General features: G+C 41.6%; 1 protein-coding gene across 1 annotated transcript; it reads left to right on the forward strand.

Moving 5' to 3' along the window:
* The first annotated feature begins 369 nt into the window (after positions 1–369).
* CYYR1 (cysteine and tyrosine rich 1) lies at positions 370–27,230 on the forward strand. Its single transcript, XM_053934780.1, has 4 exons — positions 370–457; positions 2,776–2,878; positions 22,129–22,286; positions 25,646–27,230. The coding sequence occupies exons 1-4, from the start codon at positions 370–372 to the stop codon at positions 25,777–25,779; spliced, it is 483 nt and encodes a 160-aa protein (XP_053790755.1). The 3' UTR covers positions 25,780–27,230.
* Positions 27,231–27,765: the final 535 nt, after the last annotated feature.

Below are 27,765 nucleotides of genomic sequence, written 5' to 3' on the forward strand. Positions count from 1 at the left end.
GCGTTTACAAACAGACCATGGCTCCGATCTCAGTTTACAAACAATCACAGTTTCAATCCCACTTTAAAGACAATCTCCACTTTAACCGCGGCAGGAGCCCCCTCGAAGACCGCATGGCCAAGGCGACGCACACAAACACCGGCATCGACTTTCACACCCCTCCGGGTTACCCCGCGACTGCCGAGCAGCACAAAGCCGGCGGGAAGCGGGGAAAAGACATGAGCTGGCCGCCGCCACTCAAGGAGCTGCCGGCCCCGCTCGGGGGCGGTCGCGGGGGGCAACGGGCCCCGCCCGGATCCCGGATCCCGCCTGCCCTCCCCCCCTCCTCCCCGCCCCGACGCGGGCGGCGGCTCCGTGCATGCAGCCGGCATGGAGCGACTGGGGCGGCGTGGCCGGACGGAGAGGTACCCCGCCTGGAGGGAATTGTTTCCCCCTTTCCTCCTCCTCCTTCTGGCAGGTCAGCGGGGCCGGCGTGGGGCGGGGGACGGGCGCGAAGCTGCGGGCAGCGGGTGTGAGCGGGGCCGGCAGTTTAGGTCAGACGTGGGAGCTTTTCCTCGTCGGCGATTGAATTGGCATACGGAGTTGTTCCCCGGGTTGTGCCAGCAAGAGATGTCCCGGGCAGGGTGTGTTGTGCGGGAGCCCCTCTCTGGCTGCAGGGAAAGTAAACCTCGAGAAAACAAGACTGAGAGAGGACCTCATTAACGTGTATACATATCTGAAGGGGGTGTGCCAAGAGGACGGAGCAGAGGCTCGGTGGTATTGAGCAGTGGAGCGGTGCGGGAGGGCAACGTGCAGAAGTTGATGCACAGGAAGTTATACCTGATCATGAGGAAGAACTTTACTATGAGGATATCCACACACTGGAACAGATGGCCCAGGGTGGTTGTGGAGTCTCCTTGAATAGAGATACTGAGGAACCATCTGGATGCAATCCCTTGCTCTAGGATGATTCAGCTTGAGCAGTCAGGTTGGACCAGATGATCCACCATGGTCCCTTCCCACCTGACCCGTTCTATGATTCTGTGATTCTGTGAACCCACCCGCATAGGATAGACCTGTGATGTGCAGGGTGAATGAACCTCTCCCACCAGGGCAGAGCCTGGAGGTGTACTGCCATGGCACAGCTGGAGCCATGACTACACACGCCAAAAAAGAGGTGACATTGCAAAAGCCTAGAGCTGCTGGCACAGGGGTGTGTCAAAGCCTTGGTATGGAGTGTCCTGAGATGACAGCCCTGCCAAAGCCTTGGTATGGGGTGTCCTGTGTGGCAGTTCGTCCTGCATTGCTGCTTCCTATAGAAGTGCCTGTACTATCCATGGCCGGATGTTCTCCTTCTGGAGATGGGTGTCCTGCTGGCTGCCCTAATTCACTTGTTGGCGAGGCTGGTTGGCAGAATGATGGGTTGATGGTTCTGTTTTTTTCATGTGCTTCTTTAATCCAGGGGTCATCTCACAGGGTTAGGGTGCATCTGCCTGGGCTGACCCATGTGCTGTGTTGCACAGCCCTCTCCAGCCCTTGGTTGGTGCTCGTCTTCAAGCGGAGACCAAGTGTGAGCAGGTTCAGAGAGCTGACCTGCTAAAATCCTGTGAGCAATTAGGCTGTGAGATGGGTCAGCAGCATGAATCAGTGAGCAAAAGAGTCTCAGTGCAAGGTGGGAATTTTCAGCTACTTGGGGCAGGCATGGGAGCGTGGCAGAAGCTGAGATGAGGTGGGGTTGCCCAGATCCCAGCATACCAACCAAAAGGGTCAGCACAGGTGAAAGGCAGTAATAGCAATGGGAGAATTAGAACCTCTCAGGTGAGTTGCAGCCTGGGAAAGGGGAGCTACAGTGCATTGGGAATGCAGAAGCATGGTTTGCCATCTTTGATTTTATGTCTCTGCCACTGCAGTATGTGACCAAATAGGTTACCAAGGGTGTTGGTGTATGGGACACAGAGTCTCTCTGAATTTATCCAGGCTGCAGCTGAAGCCTTGACTGTGGGGATGGTGATCCCCAAGAATGTTTTTACAGTGCAGTGGCAGTACAGTGTTATCTTATTGGGGGAACCTGACTTAGGGCTAAATATCATGACAGCACAAGAGGTAGATACTGTTAAAATAGCTTCTCATAGGAATAAAAAGATATATGCTCTTCTGTGTTTTTTGATTGTAAAGAGCTCTCTTACTGTTGTTTCACAGATTGCTTTGTCAGGCAGTGCATTGTGGCTGGGAGCACTCGTGGCCTCAAGTGCCCTCAGTGGGGCAGAGAGGGCACTGCTGGCCCCTGTGCCAGGCACTGCCATACCACACTGGCCATGGCCCTGGTGTTGGAGCACAGTGAGGGGAGCTGCTGCCAGATGGCAAGGGATAAGGGAGCCCAGGCTGGGACTGGGCAGGGACTGGCAGAAATAGCTTGTTCTCAGACAAGTTCCTTCTCTCCTGCCACCCTCCAGAGCAACAAGACAGGCAGCCCAGACTCAGGTTTCTTCTGGACTCCTTGCTGGGATGGAAAAAGTTGGTCTGTGGTGTCTTGGCATTTCAAAATGTTCTTTTTTACTTTAAAGGATTAAGTATAAGGAGGAAGTGATATGGCCAGCTACAGAATACCCATATGGAAAGCACCCAAGTCTGAAATGCAGAATGAGTGGGAATGGGCTGCCATTAGGATTACAGAGTCAGATCACACCTCAAGGGCAGTGCTGTGATTGTATGAAACTGTTAGACTGCATTTTCTTCAAAGCTGTGCTGTACAAGATTTTGATGTTTGATCTCATGAGTGTTATTTTTATCCAGCAGAAGATTGTTTGGCTCAGTGTGATAATGACTGCAAGGCTTACTGCTGTGACGGGACTTCTCCCTACTGCTGTTCATATTATGCCTACATTGGGAATGTCTTTTCGTGAGTATATTTGCACTTAAAAAAAAAAGGTGTGCTGTGTTCATGAACTCAGTGTAAATTTGCTGTGGCAAAACTATGTTTTGGCAATAAACTAAGGCAGGGTTTGGCTTTTTTGGTTTCAGTTTGATTTGTTTTTTTTCCTTGCTGGTAACAATCTTTGGAATTCCTTTGAGGTCTCATGTTACATGTATTTTTGAAACATACCAGAAAGCTTGCTAAAATTGTGGGTTCTTTCCTTAGTTTGTGTACAATAATATAATTTCTGGAGCTAAGCTTTAGAGATAGTGAGAACTTTGTTTCAAGCTTGAGCTGAAAAGATCTGTGAATAGAAATCTTGTATGTTTTGTTGAAATGGTTTCTCACACTGAGCCGATAGTGATTGAGTAGCGATTCAGATTACTTGGATTTGAAATTCATATTGCTTTGAGTACTTTTTTTTTTTTTTCCATTTGCACTTTTATTTACTTGTTTGTTTTTGTTAAATAGTGTTTTGGCTGTTGGTGGAATTTATTGAACAAATTCTAGGTGAGAATAATCTGACCCTTTAACAATGTTGTATGAATAGCATGTTTCACAGTGCAAATGAAATGATGTGGTTACAAATATTTTCTATCTAGAGAAAAATACAGGAATAAACTGTTGATTAAAAAACATAGGCTCTAGTGCAGCTGTTTGTCTTTGCATTGGTGAGGAAGAAGAGAAGCTTGCCTGCTATTGGACCTGACTCTGGCCTTAAGGAGTCACAACTCACAAGTCGTACATTCATGTGCAAGGGCGAACCTAAATGAAACATAAAATGTGGTTCTTCATGATAGGGCATGTTATTTTCTGTTGCATCAATTACACTAGTAATTTCCTTAGTCTTTAGCATACAGTCTGTGACTTATTTTTGGTTTATATTCTTGACTAAAACCAGAGAAGATAAAAATGACATGGCATATGAACTGCCTGGTACTTGGGGAAGACTGAGTGGGAAGGTGGTAGTTGCTTTTTTTTAGAGGAGGTTTTTTAGAAACCTCCTCTGATGCAGGTTTTGTTTCAGCCATGGTACCTGGGGAATATTCCAGTGTTCTCATCAGTATATTTTATAGCACTTTGAAGGAGTAGGCAGACTGATGGTATTTTAATACAGAATTGATCTACAGTTTTTAAAACAGTTCACATGCTTCCTGGGATAAAGTAAATAAAATTATGGTAGAACACCAGAATCCTTCAATCATCTGGAAATGACAAAGCACGTATTTAAGACTGAGGTTGTAGAATGACAAGTGATTTTTTTTTTCCTGATTACCAAGTGAATGTTTGCTTTGATTTGTTTTTCTTTTTTTTCATTTCAAAATTGTTTTTCCATTTACAAGCATCAAAGGAGTTTCTCATTCTGAATACCTTGTTCCAGACACATGTGGTTAGGAATGATGGACACAAGAGCATAGAACATCACATTATAAGAAGGAGGCTTCCTGTAGAACAAGTGGATTTAATCTCTCACTTCCATGTAAGCACAGCTAGCATTTGTCTAGCTTAATGTTAGAGCTGTGCTTTGTGAAGGCCTTGACCAGGGGGTTCTTTAGAGTGACTGCTGAAATGCTGAAACCATGCCTTTAGCACCAATTTGACACCTTGTCTTTGGTGTATTTCTTCAACAAATGTAAATAGGTATTGAGTTAGAGCTAAATGTGAGTGGCTCTAACACATTTGGAAGGGTTTGTGTATATCTGGGTGGATTTGAATACTAGAGGAGGCTCTTGCAAGTGCTGTTTGCCACGACACATCTTGAAGGAGACATTTGATCCTTCTAATTTTTTATGGTTAAATACTCCAATGCATAGACTTGAAGATCAGTCAGCAGTTGTTATACTCCTTTGACCGGAAATTTTGCATGATTAAGTCACAGATTTTTTTTTTTTCCCTAAAAGCAGGTCAGGACATGTCTTCTTTAAGCATGTAATCTCATTTTTAAAACTTCAGACATTAATGAGTTGACCATCTGTCCTGGTAAACTATTCTATAGTTCGTTTACTAACACCACTGGGAAATTTTACAGGGAAGTGAAGGTTGAAATTCCTACTGTCAGCTCTGAACTTAGGTGGAAGTTTAAAATGTGGCCTTAAATAGTCATCATGACAGCTCTCAATCACATCGCTGAGCTGGGTGAACTCTGTCAGCCTCACATGTAAGATTTACTTTGTCTTGTTTTGCCCAGCTCAGGGATGAAATCTTTGGCCTTCTTTTGAACTCTTGTCTCATGCATTCACTTCCTGCTTTAAGTGTGGCTGGCAGGGCTGTGCACAGGGTTTGACAGAATCCTTGCTAGGACTATTTTACCTGTACCTCTCTTTGAGTACCCATTTTGAAGCATCTATCTCTGATGATCACAGAAGACATAAATGAATTCAGCAATTTGTTCCATCTCTAAATCTGTAAGTCACGGCCTTCAAAGCATGTCTGCTGCTTTAAGCCTGCAAACACTTATTTGCTCTGGCTAGTACCTTGGATTTAGTTGCATTGCAAAAGATTTTATTGCAGCTTTAGCTATGCTCCATAAGAATAACCTTCCCTTTTCACTATGGGCACTATATTGGTCTTTCTTTAGTTATGTGCGAGAAGTTTCATGTTGCCTCACACCCAAATAACAAACTGATAAAATTGCATTAGAAATTTGGAAATGGTCACTATTGTCCTTTCTACTTGTGTCTTTCTGTTGACAACTCTGTATTGAAATCTTTAAAAGAACTGAATTTAATCCAAGACACTCTGTGTCCTGATATTGTTCTTTTAATATCCTTTATGTCTTTCAACATAAAAAATTTTGATCCTACTTTCTGCACCAAACAATGGACATGATCTGCATGGTTCCTTCCAGAGGTGCCTTTTTACTGCATGAAAAACAATATAATCCTCAGTGTTGTCTTGTCTCTGCTTCTTTAGAGGTTGCTTACGCTTTCTCATTTGCTTACCACTGGTTTCTATGCTCCGTCTATTCTTTATAAATCTGCATGTCTTTCTAGTATTTCTGCTCTTTATCTTCTTTGGGATGGTTTGGTATTGTTTTTTTCACAAGCGTAACTCTCTCTTACAGTTTTAGAAAATCCTTTTGGCATGCAGTAGGTACATTTAAAACCATTCTCTGTTTTGTTTCCTGCCTCTCACTCTTCTCCTTTTCTTTTTAGCCCCATATGCCAGCAGTTGTACAGACTATAAACAGCAGGCAATAATGTATATACTGATTTTGAAACAAAATCAATATGACTAGATCGTGATCATTAAAACTTAGGTTGTACCTTTTAAGTGATTAATTAACTCTTTTCACTCATTAAAATGAGTTTCAACATTGAGATATTACATGTAGGGTTTTAGAATTTTCTATTTTAAGAAATCATCATCTTTTTAGAATACCAGGGATGTTTTTTAAGTTAGAAGATATTTTCAGCAAACATCCTTCAGGCTGTGTGCATCTCTGATAAATGTGTTTTAATTTCTATGCATGAAGAACAGATGCAAATTTATCCACTTAATCTAGTTTTTGGGGTTTCAGGGCCTGTATGAATAACTCCACCTCTAGTTGGACTACAGGTATAATCTGTAAGTGTTCAAAGTCTGTCATTGAGTGACTTGTAATCTCATGAGCATCTCTAATGTAAAATAATACATTCCTTCTCCTCTCCCCCTTCATGATACACTTTCAGAGCAAGTTGTTGCAGTATTAATGTTGCAGCTGTATTTCCCTGCCTATGAGTTTTCAATAGCTACAGCCTATTGGTATTTCCTGATACATAAGCATTTCCTCCTGTTTGTTTGGCATCTTGTGCTTAGTAGCTAGCTCTTCTAAACTTTTTTTTTTTTCCTTGGGAAGATTACAGATTTATATTTGGACTTGTGCAACATTACAGGGCTGTGTCTGTGAGATGAAGGAAAAGGCACAGGGATGGTTGAGTGCTCAGGCTGTTTCTCCTGGCCATCTTTCCACTCTCTACTAGAAACACAAGCTTGGCCTTTGTCATCATCCTAGCCCTTGAAGTCAAGAAATTCAGGCTGTCCTTCTTCTCAGAAGCTTCTGACTGACCTTTTATTGATTTTCCTGTGCTGCTGCATTTTGCTACCAGGTTGAGGACTAAGGTGACTTAAGCAGCATGTTTCCTCTGTGATAGGTGCTCCAGGCTTGCCCACAACAGAGTGACTGTTGAAAAGTACCTCCCATCCTGACCAGACAGCATTTTGCCTTTGTTCTCTCAGAGATGTTGGAAACATCTGGTTATTACTTCCAGCCTCAAACCCCAGAGCTCCTCAGAGATGGGTGTCAGGACAAAAGGGGTTTATCCAGCAGGACCCAATTTTGAGTGTGTTTTTGACAGTGCTTTTTGTATTTGCTTTCAAGAGGCTTTAAATTGTCTGACCCTTATGCTTATCCTAGTGGATTTTCCGAGGGCTAATTTCCAGCTCAGTTTTTTCCACCATATTGTGCCTTGTCTTGGCACACAGGTAGCTTTTGTGCCACAACTAGCTCTTTGGGCACGAAGTCAGTAGTAGATGTCAGATGCCTCCTTGCTGGTCCTAAAATCACGAGCCAGACACAGGGTGATAAAAAGGGGTTACCTGTATAAGGATTCTTAGGTGCACAATTCGCCAGGTGGAAAATGCTGAAGATGCACACACAGCATAATGTGTATACAATTTTTATATGTTTTGCAAATTAGTATATCTAACAAGAATCACTAAATAGAATTATAATTGGTGAGGTAATTCCCCTAGTTCATCCCTTTCTCAAATCCTCCCTTCTCTACATAGGGAATTAACTTTGTTTATAAAAATATGTCTGAAAGAGGTAGTCTCAGCCTTGGTTGCCAGGAAGAGCCAAGATAGGATAGGAGCCTTGGACCCCGGCTTGAAATCTTTTGGAATGTGTTTTGGCTTTCTGCCTATCGGGTAGGGTAAGGTAAAGTACTGGAGCTAGGCTATGAATACAATAATAGAGCTACAAATATATATGTAAAGAATGCACAGAATATTTAAAAGAAAAAAGGCAAAAATCAGTTCAGCATCAGCATGCTGTCGAGGGTGGTTCTGGGTGCTGCCTTTGCTCTTCCACAATACTTCATGGCCAGCAGCTCTGAGTTGGTGTGAAATAATTCCAAATTTTAGATAAATAATGGAGTTAAGGGGATGAATAGTCCACCTGTTCCTTCAAACAAATACTGCTAGGCCAGCTGAATGTTCAGTGGCAATGAGAGGACTTATATATGGATTTGGCCCACCAGATTAAAGAAAATCTGTTGATAAAGTATTAAGCCCATGTGATTGGTCTGTATTTCCCTGGGTAAGTTTTTAAGGGGAGTAAACTGGAATATTGGCATAAGCAGAAGAAAGGTAGCATGCTACATTACATGGCAAAGTTTCTTCATAAACTTTGTCTTCAGAAATGTCTTACTCTAAGGCAGCTTTTATTTAGAAAAACCACACAAAAGGAAACAAAACACCTGATAGCAAGAACTTCAAAAGTAACTTGAAGAAAAAGTAAAAAAATACTTGAGAGAACTGTAATCTCCTTACACATAGAGAGATGGTGGTTTGTGAGAGGATAGGGGGAAAATCTTACTAGTGACACTAAGGATGCAACAGCCTGTTTAATTACCTCTGAATTAACATGTGTTATCTTCATGAACCTAATGTATGTTGGAGGAGGTGAGTTTTTTGGGTGGGTTTTGGGCTGTTTTTTAAAGTCTAGAGGATGCACAATACTGCCAGGAAGAAAGGCAGACAGAGAGAATGGGAGGAAAAGAGGCAGAGAACACATTTAGCATAAAAATTGTGCGCATATCTTGGCCTCCAAAACTGAGGAAGAAGGTGTGTGTAGCCTGTCTTAAGTGTGGCATTTGACGTGGAGTTCTTTATATCCAATAGTACTTCTGAGAAAAGCAGCTGACTGCTATTGCTGAAGGGAGGAATGTTCCTTAAGCTGATTAATTTGATATGGCAATATTGAGAGTGGGTATGGAGGAGGAGTGCACCAAAGGATACAATCGACATTTTAAGAGTTAGGAATATAGAGATGTAGCCTCTGGATTTCATAATAAATAAAAGAAATTCAGGAAGCTTGGCATTCGCTGAAGATTTCAAATAATTAAAATTCGGCACTTTCAGGCATCCCACAGTAAATAGGTCTAGCAACAGATGGGTTGAGGATAGTTCTGTGTATGTATGACAGTTGTACGGGACTCTGCTTAAAATAAAATTTCCCATGATTAAGGCACTTTGAGACATTTCACGCCTCTGGCTCTGGGACTTTGATACTTTGCCAGAGGTCTGCTGAAGGTCCAGTTCAGTAATTATTTTTTTCCATTTGGCTTGACTTGGATTAGATGAGTCTTCCTGAATAAGCACATGAAACAGAGCCTGGTATGCTTGTGCTGAGTGCAGGGGGATGGCTATAAATGTGTCATTGGAATGGCTGAAACTCTGATAATTAACTGTTTCCCTTTCATTCCTTCTAAAAGGTGAATAGCAGTTCAGCCTTTTATTTCTTGATCTTCAACATCTGCAGTACCCATGGAATCTGTTCTACCATGCTATCTGTGCTTCAGCCTAGGAAAACCTCTGCAGAGGGTTGATTAACCACAGCTTAGAGAAAAACCTAAGACCACATTTTCATTGCAAGATCTGCTGGAGCGAGAATGGGTATTCAAAATACGCGTTCCCAGTGTTTGAACTACCAGTTGGGCTTTTTTCCATGCCTATTGTCCCAGTTCATATCTTTTAATGAAGGATATGAACTGGGACAATAGGCATGGAAAGTCTGTAATCAGATTTACAGCCAGAGCAATATCTGCTCCTAATGATGGCTACAGAGGAAATGTGCCCCAGAGGACTTGGTGTGCTCTGGAGTGACATTACTCTCAGAAATGAGACTTGGTACTATGGTAAATAGTGCCATAAAACCTTAGTTCCTGACTGTTTGACAGTCGAGAAAAAACAAATCTAATACCATGCTCTCAGAAAACAACAAAAGAGGTTGAGAAAAAATGCAGTGAGGAGTGGCCAGGGCTTCAAGGCATGAAGCAGTCCCTGTAGGCAGAACAGCCAAGAGGGACCAGGTTTCTGCAGGGGAAGAGTTGGCTGGCAGGCATGATTCTAAATGTCTGTAAAATCACAGGCAGTGCAGAAGGAAGGGGTAGCTGCTAGGTGACAAGCTGAGGGCTCTGGGTGGTGAGCTGAGGGCTAGGATCCCCAGAGGAAACTATTGGGTATTCAGTTAAGAATAGTCGCAGAGGGGACAGTTTGTCAGATTCATAATGGTTTTAAACTGACAGAAGGCAGGTTTAGATTAGATGTTAGGGGAAAATTCTTTACTGAGAGGGTGGCAAAGTAATAGAGCAAGTTGTCCAGAGAAGTCCCATCCTTAGAGGTGTTCAAGGCCAACTTGGATGGGCTTGGTGCTACCTGGTCTAGTAAAAGACATCCCTACCAATGGCAGGGAGGTTGGAACTGAAACCAGAATGGTTTATGGTGGAAGGGACCTCAAAGACCTAGATGGTCTTTGAGGTCCCTTCCACCATAAACCATTCTGTGACTATATGACTTTTATAGTTAAGTCAGGAAATTCTTTGCCACCTGAGGCTCTGGGTCTTAAAATTTACCTGAGCTTAGGTCAAGGCTGGACAGATTTGCAGAAAAGAAATTAATCAACTGATACAAGAAAAAAATAACCAACCTTTCTGGGCCAGAAATGTTAAGCTGGGAGTGAAATTTATATTCTTTCCAGTGGGATGTTGCTAAAAACAGGAGAAAAGCTTCTTCTTTAAATATCTGATTTTTATCTTGACAGTCTCTCTTGACATTTCTACAGCTTTAAAATTACTTTTCCTCTTTCAATCTTTACTTTCCCATGCATTATTTTTCTGTGGCAGTCCTCTTCTATTCATTGGTTTTGTTTCTGTGAAGGACTTTGTAGGCATACAGTTTGTGGAAATTGTGAGTGGGGCTGCAGCCGAACCTCATCCCTAATGGGCTACAACTGTGTAGGACAGGTGAACAGTATTGGAGGTGATGAGACATGGAGTGCTGAGGTGCACTGACCAATCACAAAAGGGTACAGTGGGCGCACAGGTGTAATGCCCTCTAAGATTAAGTGTATAAAAGGTTGTACTGAAGAACAATAAAGAGCTGATGCTTGAAGCCTTCTTCAGTGTAAGTTGTACCTCCACCGTCAGGACTTTGTATAATGTTTTCCTTCAAAGTATTCCATTTCAGAATATTCCCTTTTTTTAAAACTTCCTTGTTGCTCTGTGACTCTGTTGTATAGTTTCCAAGTCTTCTTTTGCTTTAGTCTTCTTTTGTGAAAGTGTTGCTTTTCTCTTGGGCATTTTCCTTGGAACAGCTATAAAACCCACCGTATCCCTCTGTGTCTCTATACAGAAGTCTAAAATATCAATGAGAGAAAGAGGGACAAAGCAAGCAGGCTTTAATAATAAGGTATATTTGCTTATAGGATATTTATTTTCAAAAATTCTGTAAAAGAGCAAAGAGAAACCTTAACATTTCAGAAAAAAGAAAAAAAATACATCCTTATTTTTCTTCATATATGTGAGAAATGAAGTTGTAAAGGATTCTCAAAACCTGACTGAAAGCTCACAGAGTCTTGTACATTTGTATGCAAATGCTGAGATAAGGTGTGCTGACTTAGAAAGGCCATGGAACAGAGATTACATTGTTGAGAGAGAGATTGAACTAGAAACAAGTTTCAAAGGATGGCCTTGCAGAAAGACCAGATATTTTGGAGAATTGCAACTGTGAAAGATGCATTGTAGCAAGACCACATGGGCTAAATAATAGGTGATTGGTGTTAGAAATATTAGCAGCATTGTGTGGCAAAAGCTCATAGGCTGAAAAATATTTATAAGGTATTGTAAGTAGGAAATAGGTTGGCTTCTGATAGAATGGCGTTGAGTTTTACATCTGTTATGTCTCACTCTTCAAGGAGACTGATATTGGCATAAAATCTTTTAAAACGCCTCTCAGTTATCTGTCTCTGTAAAGCTGGGATTTTCCAACAAATGGTGCTTCCATTGTGAGGAAGCGATTTGGCTAATCTGTCAAGAGGTTGGAATGCCCCGAAGTACTTTTTGTTAAGTGCCACTGCGAGGAAGCGGGACCCTAGGGAATTATAATTCTCCTGCAAGGAAGGAGCTATCCGGACCTCTACTTGCACCACTGGTTCGAGTGGGACAGAGAATATAATCACCTGCTGCATGACAACAGGTAGGCTTTGGGGAACATGATTGGGCACAAGATGTCCAAGCAGCCCAGAGATGTTTATAAGAACCTTAAGGCTCTGATCAGGAGCCTTAATCACTAATTCTTGTGATGTTTCAAAACAGGAGTTAAAAAATTTGCTATCTTGGGTTCAAAAACAGTTTCCAACTATAGGTGACACCTATGTTCCCCTTTCCTTTGTGGGCCTTGGTTGGACTTAAATTATACAATGCTTTTACCATAAACCGAGATCATACAGCTGCAAGGCTACTGTCTGCATGTCACGTTTTCACTGACATTTTTAAACAGCCTGCTGAGTTCTCTACTTGCTCGATCGTGTCTGCAGAACGCTCCGAGTCCTGGGCCATGTCCTCAAAGTCTCCTTCACCTTTGGTCTTAACCGGAGATACTGAAACCCAAAACGGGGCCATGGTACCCCTGCCGCTCCCCCCGTGGCTTCTGCCATTTTCCCAGCCTGCAGCCACTGCTGCCATACCCCAGCCCCAGTGTCCTTCCACCCCTGCCTTTATCTACAGATTTAAAGGGGACAGAAGCTGAAATTTCTACTTCTTTCGAAGAGGGAGGGGGATGCTCTGTCAACAGAAAGGAAGGAGGCTGCTCTATTAACACTACAAAAGGGACCGGCTAGAAAAGGGGGAATGTGAGAAAGAAACCCGTGATTTGCAAACTTGTTGATGTGGAAATGAAGCAGGATACAGATTCCAGTTTGGAGGAAGAGTTTTTTGTTACATCCTGGCCCCGTGAATACAGAATGGGAGTCAGGTTTGATTCCTTTTGTCTTGGAAAATAATTCAAAATGACGGACTGATTGGGCTGAGATAAGACATAACGTCATGCAAGATAAAGACTTTAATTCACCATATGGAGAGCTCCTTGCTATGCCAGTTAGGTATGGGAGAAATAATACTAATCCCCTGTGGGAACCTATATTACACTATGGTATTAAGGAGTTAAACCTATTAAAGACAGCAGCTTGAGCTCCCCCTTTTTTAAAAATGTGGTGAGAGGTACATACAATTCTTATGACTTTCAGACTGTCATAATGTTTCATCTATGATTTTTAAGGAACTTGCAATATATTCTATGGGACTTAGAATGGTGAAAGCATCTTAACAGATTGATAGAAAGCTATGCTGGAAGTCCTAATGCCCAACTTAGGATCAGTCAATTAGCTGGAGATATTCCAAATGATAAAGCAGAGGACCAAGCAGAATCCTTGCCTAGAGCAGTGCTGGGAGATATTAAAAATGCAGCACATAAGGCTCTTTTGACTGTGCAGCCTGCGGGAACCCATGAAAATGTCTATTCTGTAATTTGACAAGCTGAAACTGAACCTTATGGTGCCTTTTTAGACCGTTTAACACAGGCGGTTCAAAGGCACTGTCCTGATGAAGCAGCACATCCTCATTTAATTAAATGCCTTGCCTTTGCTAATGCAAAATATGAACGTTAAAGGGTCATTTTATAACTATACTAAACCAGCCACCAACTATGACACAAATGCCCACTGCTTGCAGCAAGCTGGGAATTCCACAGCACATTGCAACCATACCAGCTAGTGCACTGGAGGAACAACTTACACAGTCCCAAGATTCGCTGGGAGATAAAAGAGCCATTGAGGCTCAGACAAAAACTTGAGAAAACCCTCACTGCTTTACAGCTGGAACCCATTAAAGGGCTGTTTTAACTGTGGAAAACCTCATCATTTGAAAAAGGACTGTTATGAGGCAGTGAAAAATGCAAAATTACCTTATACTTGCCCTTGGTGCAGAAAAGGGAAGCATTATGCGAACGGCTGTCACTCCAAATTTGACATAAAAGGGAAGCCTCTATCGGGAAACTTCAAAAAGTGGGCAGCGCCACCACGTGATGAAACAAATAATGGCAGCTCTATCGCAAGTAAACTTAGGCAACCCAAACCAGATGCAATTTGTGAAATCACCAGTCATCTCCTAAGCAATCCCGATTTATTATCCCCAGGGGCACAATGTGAACTGGCAACTTCTAAATTAACATACTTCTAAAAAGTCTTTTGCCATGAATTTATACCCACAGGAGTTACTGGTACTTCACAACAGAGACAAGACTTTTAGCTATAGGCAGAGATAGGAACATAATTCTTGGATTTTCAGTTTTTCCAGCTGTTGTTTCAGTAAATTGTAACAAAGAGCTGATGGTTTTAGCTCTTGCTTATAGTCCTCCAGTGGTAATTCAACCAAAAACACTAATAGCTATTACTATTGCATTGCCAATGACTATAGCTAAGCAAGACATATATTGAGAGACTCTGCTTTTAACTAAGCGAGCTCTATACTGATAAATGGTGCTTGAGAGCTTTAGCCCAGCTCCTGATGTCCTTTGGGTAGAATGTATCAGCAGTGAACAGCCACAGCTGACTCGCAGTCTAACACACTGTGGTAAAGCAGTTAAGATTACTGTTATGCTGGACGCTGGTGCAGATGTCACATAATTTCTCATGTGTTTTGGCCTAGCAATTGGAATCTAGTGGCACTCATGGGTGCTCTCACAGGAATTGGAGGAGTCACACTGTGTCTGCAAAGTGAATTCATGATTACTGTTACAGGTCCTGAAGGGAAGACAGCGATCATCCATCCCTTCATGGTGCAGAGACCCATTACAGTATGGGGGAGAGATGTACTGTCCCAGTGGGGAACAAAAATAGAAGTGAGTTCTTGACGGGAGCCACGGCCGCAGCTGCTACTCTGAAGTTATAGAAAACTGACAGCCCTGTTTGGGTAAGTTAGTGGCCTCTAGCAGAGAAAAAACTAAATGCCCTCAAAAAATTAGTGAATTAACTATTATAAAAAGGTCACATCAAGCCGACAAATAACCCTTGGATTTCCCTGGTGTTTGTCATTCACAAAACTTCTGATTCCTGGAGATTACTCCACGACTTGAGAAAGATCAACAAAGCGATAGACGGCATGGGACCCCTGCAACCTGGACTTCCTTCTTTTCAGTGATTCCAAGATGTTGTCATCAGCTTAAAAGACTGTTTTTTCAACATTCCACTGCATCCAGAAGATGCTCCTTGATTTGCCTTTTCGGTTCCAGCCATCAATAGAGGAGAACCACTGCAAAGATATCACTGGACAGTTTTACAACAAGGGATGAAAATTCTCCAACAATATGTCAATATTCTGTGGCACAAGCTTTGTCTCCAGCCTGACAAAAACACCCACGGTCAAGGATTTTACATTACATGGATGATTTACTCATTGTAGCATGAACTCAAAAGGAAATGGAACATACTTGAAACAGTGTCATCACTGAAGTTCAAAATGCTGGATTGGAAATTTTTACATCAAAAATACAAGAAATCCCACCCTGGAAATATTTAGGATGGAAGATGACAGAACAAACAATCAAGCCACAGAAAATACAGCTCTGAACCAGTGTCAAAACCTTGCAAGATTTACAACAGCTTTTAGGAGGAATTAATTGGATCAGACCTGTTTTGGGAATCACTAATGATGAACTTGTCCCACTTTTTAACTAATTGAAAGGAGACTGTGACATCAGATCTCCTAGAACTTTAACACCTGAAGCTCAAAAAGCCCTTGAAAAAGTCACTGAAGCTTTCCAAAAAAAGACAAACACACCACTGTGCTCCATAAGAACCCTTTTTTCTTGCAGTTAGGAGAAAAAATGCAACTTCGTGGTCTAATTTTTCAATGGGACACTTCTGGAAAAGATCATTTGTTAATCATAGAGTGGGTTGTTCTTCCTTATAGGTCTCCATAAACAATTTTTACAACTATGGAGTTGACAGCTCAAATCATAATTGGAGCCAGAACAAGATTGCTAACTATGGCAGGCCAAGATTTTGTAATTATTTATTTACCTGTGAAAACCAATTATCTTGATTAGGCTTTGCAAAATTCAGAAGACTTACAAATTGCATTGTTAAATTATTCAGGTGTTTGTTCTATTCATTACCCAGGGCACAAACTGTTGCAAGCAGAATTAAGTTTTAGAGAAAAACCCATGCAAAGTGAAGAGCCTTTAAGTGCTATAACTCTTCACTGATGGATCAGGTAAAACACACAAATCAGTAATAGTATGGCAAAATCAAACAACCAAACATGGGAGTCAGATGTTCAAACAGTAGAAGGCTCTCCTCAGATTGTTGAATTGGCCACAGTAGTTAGGACATTTCAGCTCTTTTCTGAACCTTTTAATTTAATTACAGATTCATCTTATATTGCTAATATTGTTAAAAGAATAAAAGGATGAGTTTTAAAGGATGTTACAAATGATAACCCTATATTATTGGCTTTCATGTCTTTATACAATTTTGTTATACAGAGCTAACCAATATTTTGTCTCTCATATCAGGGTTCATTCCTTGCTTCCAGGATTCATGGCAGAAGGAAATGCAAGAGCAGACAAACTGATGATGGTTGTTTCAAACATTTTGCCAAACATTTTTGAACAAGCAAAACTGAGTCATGCCTTTTTCCATCAAAATGCGCAAGCACTTGGGGAAATGTTTTGTATCTGCAAGGGTCAAGCAAAAGACATTATTGGCACTTGACCTGATTGTCAACTTGTACGACCTCCTGTTTCTACAGCTGTCAACCCATGAGGGTTGCAAAACCTGCGACTATGGCAAACAGATATCACCAAATACCCATCTTTTGGGAAATTTAAAAATATTGTAGACACTTTTTCAGGTGCAGTTTTTGCCTCTGTCCACTCAGGAGAAAAAGCTAATCATGCTTGTCAACATGTTCTACAAGCTTTTGCTTCATTAGGCATGCCCCAAGAAATAAAAACAGACAATGACCCCGCATACACAGCTCAAAAAGTGGCCACATTTTTAATAGATTGGGGTGTTCGTCACACTTTTGGAAGTCCCTACTCTCCCACAAGTCAAACAATTATTGAAATTACACATCACATTCTAAAACACATTTCAGACCAACGAAAGGGGGAAATGGCCCTAGCCACCCCTCAGATGAGGTAAAGCTTTATATGTTTTTAATTTTTTAAATAGCTCATTTGCAGAACCCAATCCACCAATTTTTAGGCATTTTTCAAATAACAAACAGCAAAACTCTGTGAAAGAAAATCCTCCAGTTTTAATTAGAACCCCTGAGACAGGACATATTGAAGGTCCGTTTCGTTTAATAACCTGGGGCAAAGGGTTTGCTTGTGTTTCCACAGGTGCAGGACGTAAGTGGATTCCAGCAAAGAATGTGAAGCCATATCACGCACAAGAGCGCACTGACAATTCCACGAGCAGGGAAATGCACGCGCAGACATGAACCGTGCAGAGAGATTACAGTTCATGCCTGATGTCTCCTGCCCAACCTGCAAAAACTGCGAATCTTGGGGTTTACGTCAATATTAAAACTGTAAAAATCGTAGTGATCTTTTGGCAAAAGTGCGGTGTCCATTGTGTTAAAGAATCCAAAGATATCCAAATTTGCAAAATTGAGTGTAAACAGGGCAATTCAGAGCCATATCGTTGGCCAGTCCCTGAAGAAATTTGGGAAGAAACAAAAGCCAAATGTACCAAAAGATTTACATGAAAATTGAAATACATAGACAAGCCTTTTGCCAAGAGTAGATGAACAAAAACATGGAGTTAGATCAAGCAATATATTAGTACTTGTTGGTTTTGGTTGCTTGCTTTTGCAGTGCATATATGCCTGTAGATAAACCAAAAACAAATGTTTGGGTTGCTTTAGCGAAGTCAGCAGGCTCAGACACCACACATTTGACCAATTCAAGCCGCGACAAACGCTTTGCAACCTGTTGGGTCGGTGTGCCAGTGCCAGCCAAGAAGTGGCCAATACCTAACCATGACAGCTGTTCGTGTGCAGTTGCCAATGAGACAAATCCTGTAACCGATTGGTATCGTTGGGCCCCTGATCTCCTTAAAACACCCTTTGAACCTCAAGAATTGTAAATACTTGGTTCTTTGACAATGGAATTTTGCGCTCAGTTTCAGTATCAGGAGATCCACAATTAAATGTTACTCCCCATCATCCTGTGTACAGAAACTGAAGTTTTTGGTGCGATTGTGCCACTCCTGTGCCCCCTAAGGGTAAGACTGTTTTCTTGACAAATTCCCATGGAAATTGCCAGAAGGATATTGGCTCATTTGTGGAGATAGAGCCTGGCAGGGCATTCCCTCAAAAATTAAAGGTGGCCCATATAGAATCAGACGGCTCACTGTGCTAGCACCTAGGCTATCAAGAAAAAACATAGAAAATGAAGATCTGCCTGTCATTATGAAGAAAACTGTAATAGCAATTTTAAACCCTGGAGCCTTGCAAAATACATTGCATCGGGTTTGTTTTTACCTCAACTTGCCTCAGCTGTAGTATTGAAACAATTAGACTGATTGGGATGTTGGTTGAGCAAAGAAATCAATACTACTTCCATTGTAATTAGTATGGTATGATGACAGGTGTTAGTGCTGGTAGACATGCAACCTTACAGATTAGAGCTGCCATTGATTTTCTCTTACTGGCACATGGACATTGTTGTGAAGAATTTGAAGGATTGTGTTGTCTGACCATTCAGAATCCATCCATAAACAGCTTAAAAAACGGAAAGATTTGGCAAATCAAATTAAAACAGATGATGGGTCCTGGTTAAACAATTTGTTTGAAGGATGGAACTTTGCAAAATAGGTTTATATGTATTAATTGTTATAGCAGCAATATTAGTAATAGTGCCTTGTGTACTTCCGTGTGTGCAGCAAATGATGAATAAGGCCATCAAGGAAGTTTTTACAGTTCAGGAAAGAGTGGGAGATGTGAGAAACGGATTTGTAAAGGATTCTCTAAACCTGACTGAAAGCTCACAGAGTCTTGTACATTTGTATGCAAATGCTGAGATAAGGTGTGCTGACTTAGAAAGGCCATGGAATAGAGATTACATTGTTGAGAGAGAGATTGAACTAGAAACAAGTTTCAAAGGATGGCCTTGCAAAAAGACCAGGTATTTTGGAGAATTAGAACTGTGAAAGATGCATTGTAGCAAGACCACATGGGCTAAATAATAGGTGATTGGTGTTAGAAGTATTAGCAGCATTGTGTGACAGCAGCTAATAGGCTGAAAAATATTTATAAGGTATTGTAACCAGGAAATAGGTTGGCTTCTGATAGAATGGCGTTGAGTTTTACATCTGTTATGTCTCACCCTTCAAGGAGACTGATATTGGCATAAAATCTTTTAAAACGCCTCTCATCTGTTTCTGTAAAGCTAGGTTTTTCCAACACATATATTCTAGTCATAGGCTTTCCACAAAAAGAACAAACATTTCTTTTTATGCTGTGTGCTCAGAAAAGCTGCTACATGACCACTGTCTTGCCAGCATTTGATGCTGAGAAGATGCAGCCTGATATGTGAAGGCAATATGCTCCTGCTTTCACTGGGACCATTGTGAGGGCCTTTAAGGGCAGGTCTCTGAGTCAGAGTGAGTTTACATTCTGACTCACCATTAGCTAGTGGTATGGAGTTACATATATTCTGTTACATAAATTTGAAAGAGTACATCTCCTTAAGTCCTGTCAATCAGTATAGTTGTGCTTAGGCTCAGAGGCTTTTTCCAACAGTGGACTTCAGCCCTTTTTGAGTTTCAGGTGGAGGGAGATGCAGCAGGGCTTTCTACAGCTGTGTCTTGCCAATGAAGAGTGCAAACCCATTTCTCAGCACAAATGGAGTATGGAATCTGGCTGAACATCTGGAGTAAATGGGATGCATTTGCCTTTGAAAACAGTGGAGGCAAACTATTTAAACTGTGTTATACGATGGGCTTTATTAATACAGGAATTTTAATTTAGCACTGGGAAGGTAACGTGTACTGTGTGTTACATGCTTCTAGGATGGAGGTTGAGTTTTTCTCAGGGTGCAGCTGGTTGGAAGTACAGGAAACTGTTGTGGTTTCTGGGGTTTGAGCAGATCAGCCAGGCAGAGTGTACCAGGGATGTGGGAGCTGGGCAGCAGTGGACCATGAACAAAGCAATGCAGGGCTGGAGAGCAGTGGTCAGCAGTGACTGGTTCTGCTGCCGGGAATCCAGCTGGGAGAGAGATTATTTCTCCATAAGGGAGTTCCCTGCAACTCTCCGGCAGTGCTCACAGTGCTTCATCTACTAAGTGAATGTAACCAAAGCAGTTGTGAATCACTTGTTTGTAAAAGGGGAAGCATAGTTTTTTAATTGTGATATTATTAGAGAATCTTCTGGAATGAAGAGAGTATAGTTTTAAAGTATCTTCTGAATCAAACTATTCTCTCCTATGACAGTTTCTCTCAAGGTAGTGATAATGTTGGTCACACCTTCCAAGAATGTCTTTGAAAGGAAGACTTCTTTTTTCTTAGATGCCAGTTTAGGTAGTTGTGTTTCTCAGTTACTCATGGTGGTTAATACAAAGCACTTGATCTCATCAGCATTTTGAGCTACTGGTTTTACAGCCAGGTGTTTGCTGTCATGAGTTAGGCTTTTGTTAATTAGGTCTTAATATATTCTGCAAAACGTTAACAGATTTTTTTCTCTCTGCACACTCTTCATTCATTGCTACAGAACAACAGAAAACAATTTAGTTCTCTGCAGTGTATTTATTACGACACTGTATCTTCTGTGTTTACTTATGCTGTACAATTAAGTGATTGTATTGCAAATCATGGCCAAGTTCCTGAATAGCTGGGGCCTAAAAAGAAGCTCTTAAATTCATATTTAGGTTCCCAAATAGAAGGTCTCATTTTCAAGTATTGAGTCCATCCTGACTCTTGCTGAGTTTTTTGAAGCAAGCAGACTATCAGGATTTTGAAAAACAGGCCTGCTATGTTTTCCCATGCCTCTGTGGGGAATCTAAACTATGGTTTAGACTCCTAATATTTGTGGTATTGCAGTGCCTGTTGTATTCTCTACATTGCAATAATTCCTAGTGAGGCTTATTCGTGCTGACAAACTATCAATTAGGATTGATTAAAATATTCAGTAGAAAGGTTGCCAGCAAGGTTGCAATTTGAAGTCTTTGCTGAAAGATGAAGAGATGCACAGAGTAAGAATATTTCTGTCAAGTGACTAGGCTTTTTTCATGAAAGGGTAGGCTATAAATACCATCTTTCATATAACATGCTTAACTGCCTGTAGCTGACAACTAACCTGAGTGAAGTAGGGTTCATCAAAAAGGCTGATTTTGCTCTCAGTATTATTTGGAAGCTCTTCAATGTCTCTTAGTGAGTTTTTTTTTTGGGAGGTTTTTCAAGGTTTTTCTCCAATGTGTGAATGCAATAATGCTTTATTTCCTTTATCTATATTAAAATTTCAATGAAAGTCTGATTCATTATTTCAGGAGCTGAGTTAAATTTTTTCCTCTAGATCATTTTAAAAGAAATTATTTAAGCCTCAAATATGTGTGCTGGCTGAAGCAGCAGATGTGTGAAAGGGTGGGTGTTGCTTTGCTTTATGCTGCTCATCCTTGAGAAGAGGATGCTGCCCTTAATCTGTGGGCTCAGAAGCACAGCAGAAGGACTTTTCGACCTAGAATAAAGCAATTACAATATTCTGTGAAAGTACATCATGCACATGGATGCTTCTGAAATACATTGCTGGCGATAACTTAGGCTTTTCAAAAGAAAATCATACCAATGCCTTTCAGAAAAAAAAATCTTATGTGATGAGGGGAGAAGGAAGGAATTATTCCTCATAATGTTTAAAAGTAGATAAATTTAGATGGCCCTAGAGCAGGAGGATTTAACATATGGTAAATCAGCAGAGTGATCTGGCACAATTGCAAAGGTATTTTGAAAGAATTTCTCGTTTTCTTTTCAGATGTCTTTAATTTTTTTCTATTCACGTGCCTTGATGGATCAAAGTTGGAGGCATTTTCAGTAATTAATATGCATTTTTTGTCACATAGGGGCTGCTCTTGAGAAAATAATTTTGTTTTGTAAATGTTTTTTTAATGAGTCTGACTGCATGTTTCCATTCCCCTTGCAGAGGCACAGCAATAGCTGGAATTGTTTTCGGCATAGTTTTTATAATGGGAGTGATTGCTGGGATTGCCATCTGTATCTGCATGTGCATGAAAAGCAACCGTGAGACTCGAGTAGGGGTCATCCGAACAACACACATCAACACCATCAACACATACTCAGGTAAGGAAGCAAAGTGACAGCCCTGCAGCAGTGCCTGCGGTCATGGCAGGAGTGTTATCATTGGATAGTTAGAGCTCCACACTCATGATCTGATTATTAAAATCCTTAGAAATGCCTCTGCCCGAATTAAGATGCAAATGAAACCATATGCCAGTGACAATAGTATGGATTTTGTTTGACATGAGAGAGAGAGAGAAAGAAAGAAACAGAAAATAGGCAGGGGGACAGAAAAGTAGGTGACAGAGAGAGAATAAGGAAAATACCACCACTCCGTGGATCCCAATGATGTTCCAGTGATCCTCTCCAGCTGGTCTTCTTGGTGGTGATGGTCCCCCCAAAAAGTATAGAATACGATGGGCTAAAATGGCTCATGCTAGATAAGAAAACCCAGGCACCTCCTGGGGGCAGGGGGGAGTTTGCCATTGTCCCTTACAGCAGACTCTGGGCTCATTGCATCACATGCAGTCCTGTGGTGCAAGGCTTCAGTATGCAGTATCTGGCAGTATCTGAGCTCTGTCTGGGAGTGTTTATTCAGTTGCTAAGTGGGCTAAGGAGATCTGGCCAGGTGATACACTTCACAGATGGGTGGCTCATGGTGCCTGCAGGAGTGTGTCAAGTCCTTGCTCAGGGCAGTGCTGCATTTTACAGGACAAACTGTCTCCCTGTGCTAGAGGCTCTCTGGCAATAGATCAGTTGTTCTTCTTTAGTGTTCTGGTTCTTGTAATTGTTCTTGTTCATGTGCAGCTGGCTCCTTCGCATTGTCCAATATAATGGAGGCCAGGCATATCACAGAAGGGGGAAAACCTGGATAATAAGGTCTGTGGACCTTATTATAGTAAGGCAAAGGCTTTGAGTGGTGATGTGGAGTCTAATGCAACCTGCATTAGAGCTGACTGTTTTTTGCCCAGAGCTCAGATGCACTGCTGGGTGCTGCAGGATCCCTGGTGACTTCTATAAAAGCACATGGGTATCTCTCCAGGGTGTTCTGTACTGCATGTGCCAGGAGGGACTGCTGGCTAGGATGCAGTGCTCAATCTCTGCATCCATCTGGCACCATGCCTGAACTGGAATTTGGAATACAAATTTGGACAATGGTTATAAAATCATAGAATGCCTTGGGTTGGGGTGGACCTTAGAGATCATCTAGGTCTAGCCCCACCCCCATCCCAGGTGGGGACATGGTGCTGAGGTACCTGTTTGTGCCTTAGTCAAAGTTAGCCGAGTGTTGGACGTGCTCAGTGCAGGCTTCTCTGTGAGTTAAAATTGTTTTGATGTAGTTTTATTTAGGTGCAGGCAGCAGCAGGAAGGCACAGGGTCTAAGCCAGAGGTGTCACAGGGTCTGTGGCATCCCAGGGGGCATTAGGGACCCCTTGTGCCTCTGGGGCAGTGCAGTTGTGTCCGAAGTGAGTGTGAGCTGGTACATACAGCTATGTATGAGCCAGCTTGGTGTAGAGTCACCCACAGCACCACACTTGTCAATTTGCACCACTCTAGGAACACCAAAGGAGGTGACACCAAGCCAGCTGGGGTCTGCAAGGCACATTTGCCTCAATTCCACATCCACCATATGAAAATGGCCACATTGTTGAAGAGAAAAGCAGACCCTGGATGCAGCATAATGGTGTTTATGCAATTCAGTGACATTGTTAATTACAAATTCAGGAGCAATTACCTTGGGATAACTTTGAGAGTTCATTGTAATAAAATGCAAAGATGTTCCATGCATGAAGTCTTATCATCCCACTCCTAGAGATCCCTTCCCTCCTGTTGCATAAGTTGCAGCAAACCTCAGGTGCATTATATATACTTATCAACAAGCTGTGCAATAGTTTTACGTATTCCTTTATTATACCAATCCTAATGTCTGTTTTCTCCCTCACAGCATTAGGTTCCAGTTAAACTGAAAGCATCTGTAATAATCCATATAATTTCAACATTATTTTGTGTACAGAGATGAGTATGAAAGGAAATGGCAATATTCTCAACCATGAATTGCTGAAGAGCTAGCAACTAGAACTATTCAAAAATGAATAGTTGCTGCAAGCTGTAAAAACAAGAGCAAAACGAAAACTTCAGGGCTGTAACCTTTTCTTCCCATAGTCTGCTTCTGCAGTGACTCATCCTTATCTCTCAATCTCTAGGCAGTTTGACTCTACACTTCAAGGCCTCTAGTGCAAGCATCGGTTTGAGCAGTTCTTCCTCTCAGCAGCAGCAGGTTTTGGAGGATGGGGAAGCTTGGAAATGTTTTCTGTGTTCCCTGCTGTCATGAACACTTCTAGAATAATGATTGACCTCGTTTGCCTGTGTGGCTTGTGGCCAACACTACTGCCCCTGCCATTACCTGTTTTGGATAGGAACAGCAAGGATGCTCTTTGAGGATGCTCTTGCTTCTGCCTCAGCCACAGCAGCAGCGTAGTGTTCAAGAGAGCAGAGCATGATTTTCATGGCATCATGGGATTTCAATCTCTTCCCCCATCACAAACATCATAGGTTTCTGTTTCCACACTTTACTAGTACTGTTTTGTTGCCAGTCTGCCTGAGACATCTATGGAGGGGACATGACAGGATCTGTGGTGACATAAATGGAGACATGAGCAGACTCTGGACCTTAAAATTTGTAGAGAATACTCTATTTGGATGTTGATACAGAGCCTTTAGTTCTTACTGCGCTATCATTCTGCAGCATTCACTGTTTTTTTTGTCAGTGAATTAATCCTTTTTCTTTAAAGTTATTAGAAGTAATTGAGAAAAAGTTTTCAGCTACTTCTGGATGTTTTTGTTGCCTCCTGAATGCCTAACCCAGTTTATGAATGCTGGGCTCTCCTCAGATGTCCCCATTGGTGTGGACAAGGTGAAAGCTTTGTTCTTCCTCAGCCCAAGCTGTGCCAAGATGTCTTGCCCTGGGAAGTGTGATGCTGCTGTGTTTGCCATGGTGTGGCACGTGGAGATCCAGAGGCTGTTTGAGGTGTCTGTGGAGATCAAGAACCCTGACTGCCGTCATTTTGACATGACATAAATCCCTGTTGCTGCTGAAGGAGGTGGAAAGGAATGGATCTGATTAATTCAGTCTTTCTCCCCCAAAAATGTTTAGGTCTACCACATTCGCCTGCTCTCATCATACGGGCACTCAAACACTGTTACCGGCACAGCCTGTTGGTAGGCACACAGCTAAGGAGTGAAGGAAAGGGCAATAAACAATGACTCACATTGATATAAATTGACTGTATAATGGCAGCCTGAAAAAAATGAATGCATTGCCAGGAGGTTTTATATCAGTTGCATGCAAGTCTGGATATCAGCAAGATCAGCATCTGAAAAACAGTTTTTTTAACTCTGCGTTCTTTTTTCTCCCATTTCAGTGGCTCCACCACCATACAGTTATGAACATGAAATGGAGTACCCAGCTGACCTACCTCCACCTTATACTCCAACCCCACAGACTGTGATACAATATCCCCCACCCCCTTCATACCCTGGATATTCAGGGAAATAATGAACATGGCTTCACATGGATATTGACTGCTTCTTGAAACAGCCAACACTGCTGGGACAATGCTATTGGCTCAGGGACAAATAGGATTGGGTTTTGCATCAACACATGTGGCCAGGTGTTGAAATTAACTGGAAGGTTGCCAAGGCTCAGGATGAATAAAAATACTGTCCACTCTGGACCATCACATTTCATGATTAAACAACATGTGACCAAAGAAACAGTTCCTAAAAGTTAGTGTCTGATGAGTAGTGCTTAACACCAGTTCTTAGCTTCACCTGCAGCACATGGGAGTGGGGGTTTTCCCACACAGGAATGTGCAAGTGGTGCAAATGGTTCAACAGTTTCACAAGCACAAGAGGCAGCTGGAGCTTATTCTGGAGGAAAGCGTCAACTGTTGTCTTGAGGTAACTGCTATGCCTTTCCTTGAAACAAGGGGAATAAGCAAGAACAAGGAAGACTGAAACTGTTTTCTGTTTCTACTTACAGCTGATAATACCCAATGATCACTGTGCATATTGGGCTGATAACCATGTTACAATGAGAAGTGCTGGTAGCGTTTTCTAGTAATTAAAAAATTATGGGTATTATTTTTTGGCCAAGTGCGGATTTTTTAAGTGCCTCTTTTTAAGCAGTTTGTGACTAGTTTATGAACTGAAATGTTAACATAAGGAGAATTTTTGTATGTGAAATACACTCATTTATAGCTGATTTATTTTTACCTGGACTTAAACCTCTATACATTGGAAATATGCTAAAATGCTTTTATATCAGCAAATGATATTTTGATTTTAGTATAAAATTACTGAATCAGCAGAACTCACAAATGGGAGAAAAAATGCAAAACAAATATTAAAATGTCCTAGATTTTATATCAGTTCAATTGCATAAAGCCAGGGGTTTTAAATTTTATTTACCAGTAATGAGAATATCCAGCCTTAGCAAAGAGATGAGGGTGGAGACTGTGAGCGTCTGATTACTTTTGAATGTGTCTTGGGCAGTTCAAAACTGTAGGTCATCAATTAATACTTTTTACATTTGTCATGCATGTTGTTCAAACTTACTTATTCTCTATTATATGCAGTCTAGATCTTTATGATTGAAAGTATTCTATGTACTTATGAAGGTAACTAATTCTGCAGCAGCTATTTGACTTCAAAATAGCATATTCCATTACCTAAACCATCATCTTTCATCATTAAGACTATTATTTTTCTCAGGTTTATATGCCAACCACAAAGAGTGTGTCTCTTCAAGAATTTAAAAGTGCTGAATGCTCTTAGTTTGAGTTGGGCATCTGAGCAGTTTGAGAATGCAATAACTGTGGCATCAACTGCAGGTTGCTGCTGGTTCACAGAGATCAGAATGTATTTAAATGTTTTCCAGTGTAGCCTTTCTCTTCTTTTCAAGTGTATTCATGTAGTAACAAATAAAAAAGCAGCTTGCAAAAAGGAGATACTGTATCCCAATGAAATCAACCTCTCATAACCTGAAGTCTGGTGGTTTTGGTATTCAGTCCTGATTCAGAAAAGAACTGAAGCAACATTTAACTGAGCATAAAATTTATTCAGAGGCATTTTTGAAACAAGACCTTACTGACTATTCTGGCTCAGATTTTGCAGTTGTATTTGTCCTTTCCAGGCTGACTAAACTTACCCCTTTGAAACTCCACTTAAAAGTGCAAATGGCCTCAGTCCCTGCCAGTGTAAATTCAGAAGATCTGTGTTGTGGCCATTAGCCACGCTGAGTCCCCAAGCAACCAAGGCACTTGTGACCTAGTCAGAGGAAAACTGAGCTGCATCTCAGGTGTTTGGTTGCTGTTTGGTTACTCCTTGGAGTCTTCTCCAAGAAAGGAGAGTTACATTCTCATTTCTGTTTTGCTGTTCAGAGGTGACAAGTCCTGAACTGGCTTATCCTTACAATTACTTCTGCTCTGGGTATGTCCTGTGGCATTTCAACTGTTACCCTGACCTCTCAAGAGATCCCAGC

The sequence above is a fragment of the Vidua chalybeata genome, chromosome 2 (assembly GCF_026979565.1).
Source record: "Vidua chalybeata isolate OUT-0048 chromosome 2, bVidCha1 merged haplotype, whole genome shotgun sequence".
Taxonomy (NCBI): Eukaryota; Metazoa; Chordata; class Aves; order Passeriformes; family Viduidae; genus Vidua; species Vidua chalybeata.